Source organism: Benincasa hispida, chromosome 11 (assembly GCF_027475165.1).
Source record: "Benincasa hispida cultivar pf3 chromosome 11, pf3_genome.v1.1, whole genome shotgun sequence".
In the NCBI taxonomy this organism is placed as follows: Eukaryota; Viridiplantae; Streptophyta; class Magnoliopsida; order Cucurbitales; family Cucurbitaceae; genus Benincasa; species Benincasa hispida.
In genome coordinates, this window is record NC_143488.1 from 68,634,455 (window position 1) to 68,653,995 (window position 19,541).

Genomic DNA, 19,541 nt, shown 5'->3' on the forward strand with positions numbered 1-19,541 from the left:
ATTCATTTTACCAAAAGTAATAAAGTACCCATATTTCATTATTTATTTGCAACAATATTTTAGCGAGTCAGAAGACATGTTACCGAGGGGCAGTCAAATATTCCTTCACTGAAGTAAGACATTTTTTACTAAATATTAATTTCAGAATAACTCTTTATTCCATTAGATATTTAGTTACTGTTTTCGGTCAAGAACTTACTAACACTTAGTAACTCTTGTAAGTGTGACCCACCATTTTCAGATTTCATAGAATGGTATCAACAAGCCTCCGAATTTGAAGACAATGCTGAAGACGGATCTAAGAAGCCCTATTCATTACTGAAGTTTGAGTTGTTTTGAATCCTATGTCACAACCCTCCAAGGGGATAATTGCTGAAAAACAACTAGTTAATGTAGCCTAAAGCCGACAATAGGCGCAACATAACAATCTCACAGTTCAAACTAATGAAAATGATCATAGGATATGTTGACACATTTCCTTCATCCACTTACTATGAACTACTTCCCCTATTCACCTTGTTATTGACCCATGCAAACACTTTCCAAATGGAGTAGTCGCGGTAAAAGCGACACGAAGTCGAGCATAGATCTCAAGGTGTGAACTCTTAAAGACGTGAGAGCTAAAAACAATATATCATATATATTACTAATCTCCCATGAAGTGTTCTATTTGTTTGGATATGTTTTTACTTAGGTATATTCTGGCTAAAAACATCCTAAGTCTAGGTGATTATATAAGTATAACGATTTATTTGGATTTAACCTACGATGTCTAAGTGATAAAACCATTTTTATTATCTCATATTTCTCATGCATGCTCATAAAACAGGGTTAACAATGCTCAATAATTCGGCTATAATCCCCAGGTAGCAGGTGTTTCATAAACCGTCAACTTAAGTACCTCTAGCCTTAGACAGGATTATAGTTCGATTGAGTTTGTAACCAAAGTTTTACACGATAACGACCTAGTTTAACTATTAAAACAAGTTGTTATTTGTTAACCTTAATTGAGCATGCATCTTATCTTTGTTATAGATTTTAAATATCTAATTCATTTTATAACACTTTATAAAACTATAGACATGCTATAACATACATCATGCATTCCACAATTTAATATAACAACTTATATTAAATACATAAAACCCCAAATCATGCATACTATATATTTTAACATATTATAACATACTTTCAATGCATGTTACATGCTTCCTATGGTGGGATTTTAAATCTACAAGGCATACTTTATGCACATACAAGATTTAATTTAATTATACATACATTCAAAATGCATAAATAATTAAACATACACTAAAATTGACTGCTTCTGAAGAATCATCAACAGCAGAAACATGCAGGTGAAGTTTCGACATCACAACGTTGCAACGCTGCCCTTGGAGCGTTATAGTGTTGTTCTTCAGCCAGCCTAGAAAAGAAGAAAAATCCCCATGGCGTTGCAATACTAGGGATGAAGCGTTGCAATGTTGTTCAATCCTTAGCCCAAAACGCACGCGCGACTACCAATGGTTCAACTGAACCGATTCAACCAATCGGGTCATGGAGGTTTATGTCTCAGACTGGTTCAACCCAAATTTCTTTCTTAAATGTCTGGTTTGAATGATTTGGAGCCAGTTCGGGTCGATTCGGGCAGTTCAAGACCTGTATTAACTTTTTTTTATAATAATTTTAAGTTTTTGTTTACTTAGGATGCCAAACATATGGAAGCTATTAGAATCCTAAGCATTCTAACTACATCAATTTTAGTGAATTAGCATGCATATTCATGAAAATAACAGAATTAGGATTTCAAGAATATAACCTTTGATGATTTCACGTGATTGCTTCAAATCTCCTTGAATTTCTCCCTCAATCTTTGAAGTAGACCACCATAAAAGTTTATCTACTATTCTCAGGCCTTATATTTGATTGTGGGAACCAAATTGAGAGCCCTGGTTTTAGTATCAAACTGAAATGAGGGAATAATTTTGTATGAAAAATCCGAATTTTTCAACCTCAAACCAGCTACAATTGAATTACATGATTACATGACACTTAATCAACCACTATAAAAATGGATTAAGTGAGAAATGTGGGAAAAAATTACTTTCCCCTTAATTTTCAATTAATCTTAATTTATCATATAAATTAAATTAAATAAAAATTAATTTAAATTTTGAATTCTTAAATTCTAATTTTAATAAAATTAATATAAATTATTAATTTTAAATAATTAATTAATTAAAAAATAATTTGATATCACATATTAAATTATTTTCAAAAAACCAATCCATAACATAAATCCTTATTCATATGTTCAATATTTAAATCATATTTAAATATTTTCTAACTCTTCGATATGTTTAATTCGATAATTAAACATGTCATTATATCGAATATAAGAATCCAAATCCTAAATTGAATTTGAACATTTCAAATTTCTTAATACGTTATTATAAGGTTTAATCCTTTTACAAGCTAGTCTAGGGACCTAAGGAACCTATAGATCATGAGCTCCAACGATTTGAGATCAATTGGCTAAACTCTTTCAATCGAATTAATCAATATTCGTTAACTACCAAGACACTCCACTATAGCTTAGTAGTTGTACTCTCCCCACTTTAGATATATTTCTGTCCACTTGATTTAACCATAATCAATAAGTCAATCATTCACAGGTTGTTCGTATTTACAGCTAGGTCAAAATTTTCGTTTACCCCTGTAATGCATCTTGTTCCTTAAGTCTCCATTGATCCTCTAATGAACAATTGGTTTATGATTCTACCAATAAACCAACTCCCTCTCAGCCAAAGAGAGGGCAAGGCCCTTTTGTTCAAAACCAGGAGTCAGTACTTAAAGGAACAACCTATTTGTTAATCCTAAAATGGGTAGGAACGAATTCCGTCTTGCAGGACTATGTCACAAACTATCTATCTGTTCTTACCCCTAAAATGGGAGGCTTATTGAACGGCGATGTTGAGCCACTCTCACCCATGCAAATTAAAGGATAATCCCAAATAAACAGGAGTTCATAGTTAGCTCATGATTGAGATCGAATTACCTTAGGTCATCAAATTGAAATAGTCAGTTTTGACAGTAAATGATCATTATAAAAAAAAGTGACTATTTCGTGGTCCGGTCTTATACAAACATATTTTGCATAAGATGCCCCTACTTGCATTCTCCACATGAACGACTTAGGGATCACATCATTTGTATCGATATACAAAGCGGGCCACATCCATACTGTCCTCATGATAAGGTACCCAACCTTATCCATATATGTACAGACCGTTTTGGCTATATACGAAACTTGATCCATTTTTATATCTCTATAAAAAGTTTAAGTATTCATGTTATAGCCATGGGTTCATTAGTTTATTGAATTTACAAATCTATTAATGCAATTTACAAATCTCAATAACATTTTTATTGTGAAATAAAATACATTTAAAGTTTACAAATTGCGAGTTTTAGGACATTTCCCAACTTTCAGTCCTGGGCTCATTTGGTTCATTTGATTTTGGTTTGTTTGATTGCTTTGGTTCATTTTACGTTTGCGAATTTATGTTCCATTTCAAATAAGTTGTTCAAGGGTTTTTTTTTTAGATCTCTCAATGAGATATTTGTTCTTGCCCAGTAGTTCTTATTCATTCTTTGTAGGTTTTGTTATAGATCTCTATATAAGGATCTATGTTAATAGTCCAGAAGGTTCTTGGTTTTGCTCTTCATGGGTTTTTGTTTCAGTCTAGAAGTTTCATGTTTTGGTTCTCCGTGAGTTTTTTATTCTACCCCAAATCTGCTAATTTGATTCGGAAGTTTTCTTCGCAAACTCAAGTTATTCGTCATTCTACCACCTTGAGTTTGAGGGAGGGTGTTAAAAAGAAATTAGGGTTTTTTTTCCTAATTATTTTATTTTTTTATTATTATTTTCTTTTTGGTATTTTTTATTTATGTATTTTCCTTTATTTGTTTATTGGTATCAATTTATTCACCTTGCAAAAGGATGATTGTGTACTCTCAATTACTCTGATTTTATTCAAATACAAATTTAACCGATACAAAATAGATAGCACGTATATACTTGAAGATGGCATTCGATAGTAAACGAAGTTTTTTTTTCTTTTAAGCATTATCACTTTTATTACATTAGTTTTTCTTTTACTAAATTTTAAACTTGCAAACTATATCATTACAGATCAATGATCATATTTATAACTCATTCCTTATCAACATAATTTTTGACCAATTTTTTCAATTAACTTAAACTAGTTATGATATAATTAGTAATTTATTTATGAGGCTTTTTTAGTATAATGAATTAATTTGAGACATGCTCAGGTTCAAGAGTTCAATGTCGTATCCGTAATATTTATTTTCTTTTGATTTAGTTTGGATTTTTTTTCAGTAACATATTACTATCACTTGTTTAGCGATTATCTTATTTTTAAAAGCAGTTTTACAAAATTCAACGACAACGTTGGTTTAACGCCGTTATCATATCTGAAAATGAAAAACGCCGTTATTTTTCTGCCTCAAAATACAAACCGCCAAAAAGAAAAGGAACGAACCGCCAAAATGGATCACAAACCGTTAAACCGGTCTGGCGTTGAAATGTATAAAGAAAAAGGGAAAAAAAACCGCTACTGCATCGAAAAGCTCACCGTCTTTATATTATCGATTCTAAATTTCGCGCAGGTCTCGATCTTCCTTCTTCAATGGCGACCAATTTCACAGAAGAACTGAGCGAAAACACTCTTCCAGGACCGAAACAAACCCTACCACTAAATTTAGGATTCGCAGCGGCTGGTAATGGCCAAGTAGATCAACACCAAAATCGCCGTTCCTCGGCTACAATTACAAAGGAAGTTATTGAATCTCAACATGCCGCCGTGGGGAGAATACCGGAGTATCATGTTTCTGTTTTTGATATCTTCAAGAAGATCCGTCGTGCGGAGCGATTCGGGATCCCCGTACGTTTGTCGGAGGCAGAAAAACGATTCTCTCGAGCTGAGAGGTGATTTTTCGGTTTTATGGCATTGTTTTTTTTTTTTTTTCGTATGAATTTGTTGTGTGTTCGTATGTCTAGGCTTTGAATGGCAGAAGCGTAGAGTTTGTTTTTGAAATTGATGCCGTTTCATGGATCGATAGTTGAATTTTTCAAGAACAAGATATTCTGTATTCTCGTTTTTCGAAGTGAATGCAGAAGATAGTTTTGAACTTCTTATTTCATCCTCTTTCTTATTTTTCTTTGTCGTGTCTTTTGACAATTTTAGAGCTTCTATTTCGTTTGCGAACGCTAAACTTTGCAGGTTCGGCATTGATTCAGTTTGTGGACCGGATGAAATGGTCAAAGCAGAGGAACTGAAGAGAAAGGCAAGAGCAGAGAGGTTTTTCTCTCTGCTTTATGGTATTGTGTTAGAAAATTTTTTATAATTCATCTTTCCTCAGTTCGACTATCTTTTCTGCTTTTCAGATTTGAGCTCTTAACTTTGTCTATGGCTACTGGCGAAGAGGCAAAGAAGAAAGCTCGGCTTGCCAGATTTGCCCCATTTTTATAGCGTTCCCTTTTGGTTGAACAAGAAAGCAACATCAACAATTCTTATGCACAACCAAGCTATTATCCATTTAACCAATTGGACGAGCCGAGCTATTAACCATTTAGTTCTTCGTATCCTGAACCCTTTCAATTTAAGGATGCGGCAATTATTTGTATTAACTCTATGGAATTCAACTCCATTAGAGGGAGGTGAAGTTTTAATTTCTAGAACTGCACCCTCTTCATCAAATTGAATGGCTACTTTCTTTCAGTTTTCTACATGCCCATTTTTTAAAAAAATTATCTACACTATTATTATCATCATTCTTCCAGTTCTCAAGAAAGCCCTTTAAGTTTGATCCGGGTAAACGGCGAGTGAGATGTTCCTGTTGGTTCCTTTTAAGTTGGCTAAGCAACTTGTTTGGTGAAGGCTTTTAATTTTCAATATAGCTGTACAGTCTATAGCTTATAATATCTCATTCTGTTTCTTGGAAGTGTCACGATTTTATGGAAGACAGAACAATCATCTAAAATAAGTTTTTCCTACTGTTTCATCCGTTGATGATCAACAAACTGCTGATTTGCCTCTTACAGACCTTATTCAACTTAATGAGCAAGGGAGAAATTATCTAATTGCTTTGTTTATCCTTTGCAGATTACACTTAATTTTCATGGGTGTTCCTGATTTGCTTCTTTCTCCACATTTTGCACGCTGAAATCCTGATGCATATCATTACTACTGTCACCCAGGTGCCTTTACTTGAGTCGTTGGATAAGATGTGATGGCATGAGGCTCTTAGCCATTCTTTTCTACAGTACCAAGTGTTTTCTTTTTTGTTTCTATTGCTCTTGAGGATCTGCAAGAGGAAAAAACAAAAAAAATTGTTGATTCACACGGCGATGGATTGAATTCAGAGTCTTCCTTAATTTTGACAACACATTTAAATCACCTTTGGCTTCTTTCCCTATCCCCTTGACAACTGCCTCATCATTTTTCTGCTCTGATTGTTGTAGTTCAAGAGGTATCAAATTGCAGGGGTCTTTGGTCTTAACCATAATCAAGAATGGCAGATGGAGTTCAGAAGCGGTTAGGATTTGCTTCAAAAACCTTGAGACTGCTTTTACTCTGTTTGAGTTACCCATATTTTTCTCAGTTATCACTTATAAGGGGTCTAGGAAAATCTTCAGTAGCCTGTCAGATGGGATAACGTATGGCTTGCTCTCTGTGTTTCAAGCTTGCTTTTCTTGGGGAACAGAAATGCAATTGTACTTCTTGGTGAAGGGTATTATAGGTCCCGTTCTTCCACACACCACCCCCCACCACCCCCCCCCCCCCCCCGAAAAAAAAAATACATCATTTGATTATCCTACAGTTGCATCAGCCATTTTTTATGCCTTCTAATCTATAATACAGCAACTCACAAAACGAGAAAATAATGTGTTGATGGTAAAAAACTGGACAATGTTTATATTTCTGATGGAATAACAAGATTTACAAAGATGAAGGATGTTGTTTCATTTTGTTACATTAAGAAACAATTTACGAACTTTGTACATTTACATCCGTCATCTTCTATTTTACTTGCTAATAGAAGATCTTACAAATTGATAGATCTTTCTAAGAAGCCTGAAGTTTCTAGTTTTGTTTGTAAAGAAATTGAAAAGGGTATAAAGACATTAACAAAGTTTACCAGCTAGGAGTTTGCCGACGAGGGGAGACCTTCTCCTCCTTTGATTGACAAGGAACAAGGGGAGGGCCTACCATTGATCAAATGAGGATCTAAGAACACAACTACAACAGAAACGTCATCGTGGAAATGCCTTCTCACACCTCTATCTATCTTTTTCAGGTCTGAATATCTCATCTCTCTTTTTTTAGCTGCTTCTCGAAGTGCAGCCTTGACAAGTCTCCTTGCTATTCCCTGCAGTTTGCACCAAGTGGAACCATTAATTCAAGAAAATTTGGTAACAAATATGAAAGTAGATAGTCATCGATTCAATGTTACCAATCAAGAAGATGGTGGTTTATGCAAGATAGATTCTTACATTTCGGGGATAGCTGTTGACGATGTCAACAGCCTTCTGGTTGCTAAGGTGCTCCCACAGACCATCAGAAGCAAATATGAGATATTGGTCATCTGGGCGGAGTTTGTGGACCAGTATTGATGGTTCTGCGCTGAGGATCGGTTTGTAGAATGGCTCAGGCAATTGAAATTTTGGCGGCAGAGGAGGTCTGTTGAACTTTGCTTTTTTCAAATATGCATCACCAATGGATCTTGAAACCTGCAGGGGGTAAGCTATTGAAGATTCAGAATCTAGAGGCATTCTAGATTGCTTCACTTAACAATTAACATCTACCCTATCAGATTTCAAGAAAATTTCCAGGACACTTACCTGTATGAGACCTTTAACACGCCAAACATTGTGCTTTAGGATCACAATCTGGGGATCTTCTGGATGAACCATCCGAAGTTCATCTCTCACAGACTCTATGCTTGCATTGTGTTCTGTGGACAATTGAATGGCAATGACTTCTCTAGTGGCTCTCTCAGTTCTCCCAAGCACTACTCGTGAATCGCCCGCATTTGCAATATATAGCTGTCCATTGCATATGATCCCTACCAAACAACACGATCCAGCAGATGCAATCTTCGGTTCATTAAGCCACTGTTTCTGGACAAGAGAGAGAAATCCCTCTTCTGTTGCTGCAAAAGCCTTCCTGATAACGTTTTCTGAGATGTTTTGGTGTAAAGATGCATATCCTGCGCTTTGAAAAACCACAAAGAAACATCAAAAGCAGCTCGTGGGGACTTAAAATTTATACAGAAAACCAACAAAAAAGGCTGTACAATATTTGCAATGAAGATGAAAACCAACTTTTGAGATTGCTGAAGAGATTATCATTGACAAACCGTGAAGCTTCGGCTCCGCCATGGCCATCATAAACTCCAACAAAGGTCCCCTGCGGACCTGGATTGGTCATACTCAACGCCCCAGATTCAAGCTGGCTTTGATCTTCCACCACATTATTAGCTTGGATTACTGCCATGGAGAACTGTCCATAAACATGATGCCCCAGATCCTTAGACCACAACAACCCATCAACTCGTCCGTTTGAATCGCCATCATCATGAGGCTTCCAGCAGGGTTTAACCATTTTTTTTTTATAAAAGGCCAGTCACTGGACACAAAATTACAGGAGTTTCTGTTTCATATGTATCATCCAAATGAGCCAGCAATCAAAAAATTCATCATCCCAGATCAAGAACACGAGCTAGACCCACTCTCAGCTCCAGGTTTTGTTTATACTCAACACTTACAACCTCTATTCCTGAAACTACATCGACATCCCCCCCAATATATCCAGACACCATTAATATGAACAAAAGAAGAAATTCAGATAAAGACCAGACAGGTATGGGCTAAAATAACTGCAAAATGTCCCTTTGAGACAAGAAAGCAACAGTCTTAATACAAAGTTCAGAGAATATGGAGGTGGTGCTGGTCCTGTGTACCTTGAATCTGGGATTTATGGGTTTGGTCCTCCCTTCTGTGCCATCTTCCAGGAACAAACTGAGCTGTAAAAGCACATAACGGTTAAGAAAGTGGCAGGCGTTTGGTCTCAGATCAAAGAGGAGAGCCAGCCGATTGAATCACTGCAGGGTTTTTGGAAGCTTTTTCCACAGAGAATCCACCAGGTTAGTTTCTCTTTCTTTCCTTCTTTCTTTCCCTGTTTTTCTTTTCTTTTCTTTTTTTTTCTTATGCGATCTAGCATGGGGATAATAAAAACACACTAAACAAACTACAAATCTGACATTGCTGTCCCTCCCCAATGCCCAATCCCCAATCTCCCTCCTTTTCCCTTGTTCTCTTCTCTCTGCCCCTTTTCTTTCCTTTTCCCTTTTTTTTTTTTTCCGTTTTCCTTTTTCTGTATTTTTATAGACAAGTGGTGGGCTTTTTTATGGGTTTGGGGCCTTTGGCCACTTCATGTCTGCACTGCAATTATAAAAAGCTCCAACTGAAATTTATGAGCAAAACCCACCATTTCTAATCACCTTATCATCATCACCCATAAACCCACCATTTCAGCCAAATTTTCCTAATTTTAAATCAGGAGGAAAAAAAAAACCCCTCTTTTTTTTCCTTTTTACACTATTTAAACTAACCTCCCCACTCCCCAATTGGGATTTTCATTCCTTGTAAATCCAGCAATCCTGCCTTGGTTTGTAATAACCTCTTTTAGGTAGAGTTTTTGAAGTGGGATTCAGCATTGGTTTCTTTCTTTATCCTTCCCCCCCCATCTCATTTGGCATGGTAGAGAGAGAGATAAGACATTATTAATTAGCCTGAGCTGAGATAAGCTAAACCTTCTTAATTAGCAAAATAAAGGAATTGATTGTGTGAGCTTTGTGGCTCAATAAATAAAAAAGATTGAATAAAACTACAAAAAATTTCTAAAAACTGTATCTCCCATTACAAAGCAACAATAAAGTGGTTGCGAAATTAAATCTGAAATGGAATTGCATAGCTGTCAGCATGGCCAAGCAATTATGAAAGAGAGAGAGAGAGAGAAGAAGAAGTTAAAAGGGAAAAGGATAAGAGTGGGGAATTATATTCTGTCAAATTCGACGCTCATAATTTGTCAATCAAAAGTCATACTACAGATTCCAGTGTCGTTATCATACTACTTATAAATTTAAATTTTTGTTCTTATAAAATTACAAACTACAATTTTAAGTAATTAGTTATCCGCAAAATCTTTCAAGATAATCCTTAATTTTCACTTCATTCTTATTTGGTCCTTGTTTTTTTTAAAAAAAAAAAAATCTAATTTAACCTTTATATACAAAATGTAATTAAATTATCTTTTTACTAAAATATTTAGATGCATGGACATGTTTGTCCATTTAACAAAACCTAACACACATCAATATAGTTCGTTCTTTCAAGTTACGGATATGTTTTGGAGTGATTTTCATTACTTTTGTCATTCTCAAAATCATTCTAAAAATATGTTTTAATTCATCTAAAATTAATTTTGATGATACAAACAACTGCATTTAAAAGTGAAATTAAATATTAAACTAATCTTGGTTGGGTAAAAACATGTCTCAAAGTGATTTTAAAGACAACAAAAGTTATTTTAACAAAAAAAAAAAAAAAAAAAAAAATTGTATGCAGTCCAGACTGCACATCAACACAAATATGTCATGTAACATTATTTAAAAAAAAAGATTTTTTTTTTACTATCTAAGGAAAATAAGATGCATGCTATTAGGTACTTACTCGCGACTATTTTAGTGATTTTAAAATCACTCTTCATGTAATAAGGTTGAAATTGAAAATTTTAGTTCAAATTAAACAGTAGTCGATATATCTTATTTTTGTATCAATTGACAAAAAATATAGATAAAAATATAACAGCAACTAGTTGCAACTTTTGGGGAAAAACATCTTGATTTCAATTCAATCAAAAGTCTTTAGTGCAACCAATAAGAACTCTTTGGAATAGTATGAGTTCACTGTTATTTATTTTAGGATTTCTTTCAATCGTACTTGTAAGTTGTTAACCGACATAAAGTAGTCTTTCTTTCACACTAATTTTTCAATATTAGTGACTCTGGATTTCCTATTCTTTATTCATAGCATTTTTCTCTCCATCTGTTCTTTATTTCTATTATTATCTTTTTTTATTTAACCTCCATTAGGTTAAATATACGTTTCAAGCTCTAATACATGAGTGCTTTTTTCCTCATGTTATTGAATGTATAAATTAAATGATGCTAAACATATATACATTTTGACAGGGAGAGAAACCACTTTAGAGATAAAAGTTGACATAAATTTTTATTTTTCTTTTTTCAAGTGGCCTAAATAACCATAAATTTTAGGATAGTTACAATGGATAGCATTTTTAGAGATAATAATCGAGTGTAAAACAACATTTTTAAAAAATTTGCAAATATAGTAAAGTCTATTAGTGATAAGCTTCTGTCACTGATAGATTTTTACCAGCGATATGGTCTATTATTGATAGATTCCTACCAACGATATGATTTATTATTAGTAAACTATTTAAATTTTGTCATATTTGTAATTTTTTTTTACACTATACTATATATGTTAATACTTTATGCCTAATTGTTATATTTGTAATGGTCTAAGCAAATTAGTTAAGTAAATGTAAGTTTATTATTATTTATAACACTGATGTAAACCAAATTGAAAGAAAATAATCAAACACTAAAGACAACAACATGTTTTTAGCCAGCTTTTTAAATATAATGCCAAACTTCTATTATGAAATTTTCAAATAAATCAACAAAAAATTTCTCATCAGACCCATAAAAATGAAAATTTTATCTTAACATATTAGGAAATGGAAAATTTTGCTATCTCTTTATCTGAAATTTGGAAAAGTATAGCCATAACTGTTTTAACCAAAAGGATGGGAAATTATTGGCTCTAAGGAAACTTCCTTTTTTCTTAATTTTAACCCTCTCATGTAAAGGATAAAAGAGAGCACATTCAAATGCTTGCTTTAGCATTTATTTGGAAAGTATCTGTTTTTTTTTTTTTAATAATATGAATATTTTATACAAAAAGTATAATTTTTTTGAAGTGATGTGAACACTACACCAACCAAAATGAGTGGTACATGCACAAGACCCTGTTTCTGAGATCAACTGATAGATGTTCCCTAGCATAATGTCTGGATCTGATTGATCATATTGTCCTGTTACACCCCCTCCCCTCTTTTTCTAAATATGTAAATATTTAGCTTTTTTGTACACGTGTTTGTTTTCGGTAGGGTAAAAGAGAGTTGTCTTTCGGGATTGGAAAGAGTCGTCCTCTATTTAAGTTATTTTAACCAAATTTAGATGAAAAATGTTGAGAAGATCAAAGGTTTTCTTGACTAATAATCTTGATTTGGTCTAGAAGATAAGTATATTCATTAGCTATGACGTGAAGATTTCATTGAAGTTGAAGGTAATTAGAGATGATCATAGAGTAGATTTATATAATAATATCAATTCATTGACAATGAGAGCTTGACTTGATTATGAATAAATTACACTAAATAAGTGCATTTGTTAACAATTATTACAAATTTATTGTCACATTTCAGATATTTGATAGAAGTGACAAAAGTATTCGAGATTCTCCAATCTGCATATAGATTGTTCAAGGATGAACAATTTCTATCGAGAAGAAATTGAGGAGAAATGATGTGAAGCAAGATCGAGAAGATACAAATAACATAATCAACCATAATAGAAACTAACAAAATTAAAACCAAATCAGCACCTAAAGACAAATATACTCTATTAGTTATTGAATGGAAATCTAACTCGACTTTGGGCAAATTAGAAGGCGCTGTATTAATAAATTTTCATAAGGTAATTAAAATATAATTCCAAGAATGGTACTTTGAGTCTCTCTAGATAGTTAGTTCTTTAGAAATAATTAAAATATAATTCCAAGAATGGTACTTTGAGTCTCTCTAGATAGTTAGTTCTTTATAAAAGTGTAAATTTAGTCTATTTTACTTTTTAATAAATCTCAAAATTCGTCTAGATGTGTCAATATTTCCATAATCGAAGATTTTGATATCAATATCAAAGATTAATTGATATCTTTAACATCTTTTATAGATACACATAAGACATTAGCTATAACTTAGTTTGGAAGTAAAAATGACTTAATTATCAATTTAAATTATTTTTATAAATTTCTCTATCGTAGATATGTTGATATTGATATATTTGTAAAACAGAGAGCTATTTTAAGCTTTGGTTCCTATTTTATATGTATTTTTTCAAAGAAAAAGATTTATATTAGTCTTCCTTCTATAAATTTTGGAAACGTTTGTACTTTTTTTTTTTTTAACATTAAAGACTAATTTTAAAATTTATTAAAAATTAAAAGATTAAATTTAAACATTCGAAAGTAGAGAGATTAAAATGAAATGAAAATTATACTTTAACCTTTCTAGTTTAGATAACAATCATGATTTAAATTAATATAAATGTGTTAGAAATAAGATGGGGTTGAGGCTCAGGCATGATGATTTTGCTTTTATGTCTCAAAGGAAGCTTGGTTTTTGAAGGCAATATGGGATATTTCACCCTCTTTTTTAGAGCCTCAAAGGCATAAAGAATTTTTTTTTTTTAAAAAAAAATGATAATAAAACAATTATGAGTTATAATTGAATCCTAAGCTCTCTTCTTCCATAGTTGTTTGGTGGATGTTTTGCTTTGAGTTCACAAGTAGTCATGTTGGTGCCCTCTCCTCTTTGCAATGCCTTTCACATCCCACCTTGAACTTTCTATATAAAAGCAATAATCCAAAAAGATATAAGGATTTTAATAGAACTTGATTTACTATTACTAGACATACCATAAGGTTTGGCTTATGAAAATAAAATATATGGATTAAATTAAGACTTTAATCCCTAGTTTTTTTTTTTAATTACTTTCGGCTTTGCCTGCAAATCCTACTTCTTTATGGGATCGTCCAACTGAATTAGCGCATACAAAAAATCAATCATTTTATGCATATTCTCGATTGTGGAGGAGACTAAGTAAAAACAGATTCTTATGAATCCCCGCTTCCTTTATGTTGTTGATAGGACTAGATCCAATTGACTAGATATATGAGTTCCAACCAGATCTGATCGTAGTTTCAAGTTCAGGTGTCGTATCGCAACTAGATTGAAAATGAAAGGGTTTGTAAACCTCTATCAAGAGGCCAAGGTTACGTGCTAACTCTTAGTCACTTGTTAGAAGGAAGTGATATCATGTTTCAGTTTTGAGTCCAATAAGCCATGAAATTGCTATTAGGTTAGGAACTTAATTAATGTAAAATTAAAAGTAAAAAAAACTATAAATATTGTTCCTAACTTAAATATAAAATTAAAAATTTATGAACCTATTAGATACTTTTTAACTTCTAAGATCTCTTAGATACAATCATGAAAGTTTAGGGTAAATTTATCATTAACCAAATATAAAAAGTATAAATGAAAATATAGAAGTATTACAGAGAAATTAGAATATTATTTATTTATTCATCTTTTCCATATTAATAGGTAAGACACATGTATGCTAAAATATCATTTTGGTCCCTACATTACTATCAGTCTCATTTTATTTGTCTTCATATTTTCTACACTTTCAATCCCATCTCATTCGTCTTCATAGTTTCAAATAGCCAATTATAGTGATTTTAGTAAATCTTAATAATTCTTTGTCTTGAAGTTAATTTATGTCAAAAGCTATTGAATAATAATAATATTTTTCATATGAGAAGAGATACAATATGAATATATTGTCAAAGCTTATAGAGTATAGAGAAACGGTTAAAAGATATTAAAAAATATATATATATGATAAAGACTAACTTTAGTATTTCAATAATAAATATTAAATATAGACCTTTGAAAGTATAGAGATTGAAATTGGACGAGCCTCAGAATATAGGGATTAAAATGATATTTTAAACTAATATCCATTTTGTAAGTCTTATGTGGGCTGGGTCTAATGGGCTTTTCTATCGGGCCCATTTCCAAATCCAATCTCTCTCTTACACATTTGAGTTCAAACAGGGCTGACTTCAATCATGTTAACTTCACAAATCTTCATTGAGCTCCGAATCGTCTCTCGGGCGTGCTTCAGATCATTAAGAACTTCAATGATCCTTTCACTGATCAGCGGCTTCAACTCATCGCCGGTTTCTGATTTTCCCGGCGAGTTCACGGCAACGATTGCAAGTGAATCGTCGACGGAATCGAACTCCTTTTCACATTTTCCGATCTTCGTTTTCGAAGGTTCGTCGGAGCAAATTTCAGAAGCAGAGGAGTTTGAGCTTGTAGAACCACGAGCATTTCGATTCTCTTCTTCCAAATGAGAAATTTCACCAATGGCCTTCGAGTTGCTTAGCAGAGACGGAACTTCGATTAGGGTTTTTGGTTCATCTTCATCGCAAATTTCCGACGAAACTGAAGCCTCTGAGTTCACCATCGTGGTGGAAAGGTTAAGTGATCCGAGCTTTTTCTTCAGTAATTGAAGCTTCTTTTCTGCTTTTGTTTTCATTTGAATCTGCTTTGTGATCTGCTTCTCTAATTCTGTTGACTGCAACATGTTCGATAAAATGCTTGAAAGAAATACAATAGGGAAAATGAACCAAGTCCAAATTAAGACCTAAAGCCAATTAGGGTGAAAATGAGGAGAGTTTTGGCATTGGTAATACCCTTTTGCCCATGAGCTCTGCCTCCTCTTTGGCAAGTAACGATGCTTGCCTCTCTGCTAGCAATCTCCTTCTTAGGCACTCCATTGTTTTAGAAACTTCACCACCTTCCATTTTGTTGCCACTGCCACACAAAACCCACACCAAAATTTAGAAAAAGAGATAGATAGAACAAACCCACTTCACATTTTAGAGAGAGAGAGAGAGAGAGAGAGACCTCCATTTGATATTGGGTGCCATTTTCTTGGCCTTGGCACAATGGCCTGGATTAGAATACAAATAGTCATAAAAAGTGGAAAAATGAACTCTTTAACAATTTTTTAATTTTTTTTGTGAAGGAACTTTTTTGAAAATCTGTCTTCTTCAGATGCTGGAGATACTGTGCAAAAGTTATTTGGTAACTCTGACCTGATTCATCTACCTCCATGTTTAAACCTTCTCATTTAATTCATCCATTTATTGCTCTTTAACTACCAAACCCAACTCAACCCAGAATTTTAATCATAGACATTCCTTCTTTCAATAATAGCAGGAGAAAGCAATAATGCATTAAATATCCTTTCTCGATATTGGTTCCTGTTTTTGTCCACAGCTTGGATTGAAAGGGAAGTCAAGCTCAAATTGGACCAGAATAAAACCCATTTCATTTATCTGACCTTGGATAATGGAAATGTTTGAAATATAAAAGATGATTGAATTTTTATCATAGAGTGATAATTCCAAGTTTGCAAGTTTAGTTCAGGGGGGATTCAACAGAATTTTTAAAAAAATGTCAAAATTGATTTCATCACTTGAGATGAATTTGGAAATATGAAGCCCTACAAGCCAAAAAAAAAAAAAAAAAAAAAAAAAAAAAAAAAAAAAAAAAAAAAAAAAAAACGAAAATTGGCAAATAATTATAAGGCTAAATCGAGAATGGTGGCTGCCCAGTTGGCTGATATGGGCTTTTTTGTCATTGTTGGGTGACCCATATGGTCCATGTGGGTCAAATGCCTTTGAGGCCGGTTCGACGACCCGAATCGGAAATGGTTAACCTGGGGAGAGACCTTGAGCCTGCGTGGTTAGTGGAAGGGTCTACGTCTAAGAGAGGTTGGTTATCCAAAATTGTGTTATGATTAGCCAAGGTCTTAAAAGAGCTTAAGCCTATTATTGGCCATGATCAGATAACGGTTCTAATCAATGCGCAGCTTGAGGCCCTCTTGAGACCTGAATAAGCAGTTCCTATTTGGCAACAACGCTGAAATCTACTTACAAATCTACTAAACCATTTTACAAACTCAATTCTCTTAACGGTCGAAGGCAGCTACTCTACTCTTGAACTTGATCCATTTCTCTGCATCAACAAAAACAATAGACAAACAAGGACTTGGAAATTTGATGTATCATGTACTTAAATTTATCATAACATACAAATTTTGAACTTTAAAATCTACAATTGATTTAAATCCTTGGAATTGAATGCTCTAATCTTCTTGGTGGAGCTACTCTACTTCTGGCTCTGGCTGCTTAGGGCAGGTGATGCCCTCTTCAATCAACTACTTGAATATAAGAAGAATTTTGGTATTTTTTATCCTACGTGTTTTCTTAGTAGTTGCCTGGTAGATTTGCTATTAAAAAGGCTTGAAATCTTTTTGTGATTATATATAGAGCTGAAAAAAATTTTGGAAAAAGTAAGCAATTCTGATACTTTGATTTTTTTTTCTACTGCAGATTCATTAAAGAATTTTCAACATAACTATCGAATAACTATAAATTGTTAATTGGACTCAAATAAATTATAAATTATTTATTGTATAACTTGGTGGTTAAGATATGTTTTACCATTGCAAGGTAGTTCGATTTATCCATTTTTTTTTTAAGAAAAAACAATAAGTTTGATATTTCTAAATAAAATAAATAAATAATTATAAATTGGTTTTTATCTTCGTCGGTGATTACAGGTACCACACTTCGGTGACATACTCCGATAACCACCTTCGGATGGCCAATTTCGAGCTCCAGCCAACCACCTTTGACGACACCTCAACAACCAATTCTGATGACCACCTTCGTACAAAACAACTCCGATTTACACATTCGCACGACCAACTTTGATGAAGGACTCTGGACTCCATCAACCACCTCTAACGAAAACTCTAACGACCAATTCCAACTACCACCTTCGTGTGCTCAACTTCAGCGACAACTGATAAAAGTAAAAGGGTGGGTTTGATTATCCACCATTTTATCACTCTCACCCGTTTTTCCACACCTTTTCACTACTCTTCCCAACTCCGACAATTACTTTGTCATTTCTCTCTCTTGTGTGTCTCTTCATATTTACTCCTTTTCTCCCATCGTCTTATCTTCTTTTGCCTTTTGGTTTCCCTTTTTCATTTTCTCTTTTCTTTCTTTGTCTGGCTCGTATGAGTTTTATTTTCCCTTTTCTTTCTTAACTCTTCCTATCTCTTTTTTTATTTTCTTTCTTTGACTGTTCTTTTAGATCTAATTCTTCTTCTATTTCATTTTTTCTTAGATCTAGAAAATATTACATACGACGTCCTATTACTGTTTCACTAAACAAAATTAAACAACCTATCCCTTGATGTTTCCAAAGATTACATAATTTTAATGAAATAGTGGAACTTAAAATTATGGCTCAAGTTTTTTTTTTTTTTAAAGATAGTTTATACACTAATGCAACATAATAGTAGAAAAAAATAGACATTGATATTTCTAAAATCATTCCATCGATTTTAGAAAAAGGTAAATCCTATGAAGCATAGATACTTCATGTGAGGCAAAGAATCTGTGTCAGACACGTATCGGATATCGATACTTCCCAGATACGCATCCGACACACAATTTGATGTATCTGTTTCTATGTGTACTTTTTTTTTTAAAGAAAAAAGAAAGCAACTCATCTAATCTTTCTCAATCTAAAATTAGGAAATCTATTTAAAAAGTTCACTACTCGAGTCTAAAACTAAAAGAAAAAATAAATAACGAATCAAACCCTAGATTAGAATCATCTAATCTCCATCTTCACATTTGAATTTCCACCAAGTCGACCAAAAGATAAATCATTTGGATATCTTCAACAAAAAAGTTCTTCGATTATCTTCATACTTCTCCCTCTAATTTTCTTCTTCTTCTTTGCAATATGAATCACTTTTCTATTGCATTTTATTAACTATTGTACTTCAACATCTTAGATGTTTTTTTTTTAATTTTATTTCAGTGTTTGTATTTATTTTGTGCTATTGTTATTAATTTGTATGCTAAATTTATCTATATCTTAAATTTTTTTAAAGAAAAAGAATATGTATCTTCAATATATCAGTATCCTCATTTTTTAGAAATTGACGAATCGACGTATCTGTATCGTGTAGTCGTATCTATGTCTTCATAGGGTAAATCCATATTCCACAAATTGGTCAAAAAAGACAATCTAATAGTTGGTTTTATGATTTACATTGTAAGATTTTGGTTTTTTTTTAAGATAAACATTTAAGTGTCACTTCTTCTATCTAAAATAATGTCAATAATTTCATTTGATGACATTAATCATTTCATTTTTTTTTTTTAATTTTACGGTAATCAATGATTAAGTTGAGTTTTTTTAATGGAATAACCATTTCTATTTGAGTGTTTAAAAAATTGAATTCAAAATTTGGTGTTTTGTATATGAATACTTTGTAGAAATTTGTTATGTTGTGATAATGAAAAAGAATTTGACGTTATTTTGTTTTTATTTTAGAAAAGTTAGGAAAATACG

At 32.9% G+C, this 19,541-nt stretch overlaps 3 protein-coding genes and 2 long non-coding RNA genes across 6 annotated transcripts; 2 read left to right on the plus strand and 3 right to left on the minus strand.

Annotated features, from left to right (window-relative positions):
- Positions 1-4,653: 4,653 nt before the first annotated feature.
- Positions 4,654-7,458, plus strand: LOC120090534 (uncharacterized). 2 transcript variants are annotated; one of them, XR_016524785.1, is made up of 4 exons: positions 4,658-5,014; positions 5,310-5,387; positions 5,474-5,746; positions 6,192-7,458. XR_016524785.1 is itself a non-coding variant. In XM_090307521.1 (3 exons), exons 1-3 carry the CDS (start codon positions 4,716-4,718, stop codon positions 5,556-5,558), a joined length of 462 nt encoding a protein of 153 aa, XP_090163647.1. In that variant the 5' UTR covers positions 4,654-4,715; the 3' UTR covers positions 5,559-5,817. The 2 variants fall into 2 exon arrangements, 1 of the variants encoding a protein (XP_090163647.1); XM_090307521.1 differs by lacking the exon at positions 6,192-7,458 and having other exon boundaries at positions 4,654-5,014; positions 5,474-5,817.
- Positions 5,999-6,697, minus strand: LOC150032837 (uncharacterized). Its single transcript, XR_016524786.1, has 2 exons — positions 6,487-6,697; positions 5,999-6,393 (listed from the first exon to the last, which is right to left on the minus strand). It is a non-coding gene; the product is annotated as an uncharacterized LOC150032837 (long non-coding RNA).
- LOC120090533 (putative protein phosphatase 2C 38) lies at positions 6,978-9,664 on the minus strand. The gene is made up of 5 exons (XM_039048257.2): positions 9,052-9,664; positions 8,414-8,717; positions 7,931-8,298; positions 7,583-7,819; positions 6,978-7,458 (listed from the first exon to the last, which is right to left on the minus strand). The coding sequence occupies exons 2-5, from the start codon at positions 8,691-8,693 to the stop codon at positions 7,231-7,233; spliced, it is 1,113 nt and encodes a 370-aa protein (XP_038904185.1). The 5' UTR covers positions 8,694-8,717; positions 9,052-9,664; the 3' UTR covers positions 6,978-7,230.
- A 5,222-nt stretch (positions 9,665-14,886) lies between these two features.
- LOC120092141 (uncharacterized) lies at positions 14,887-16,267 on the minus strand. Its single transcript, XM_039050352.2, has 4 exons — positions 16,193-16,267; positions 16,002-16,047; positions 15,788-15,908; positions 14,887-15,669 (listed from the first exon to the last, which is right to left on the minus strand). Exons 1-4 carry the CDS (start codon positions 16,209-16,211, stop codon positions 15,136-15,138), a joined length of 720 nt encoding a protein of 239 aa, XP_038906280.1. The 5' UTR covers positions 16,212-16,267; the 3' UTR covers positions 14,887-15,135.
- On the plus strand, positions 15,432-18,415 carry LOC150032838 (uncharacterized). Its single transcript, XR_016524198.1, has 2 exons — positions 15,432-15,570; positions 17,725-18,415. It is a non-coding gene; the product is annotated as an uncharacterized LOC150032838 (long non-coding RNA).
- The last annotated feature ends 1,126 nt before the right edge of the window (positions 18,416-19,541 follow it).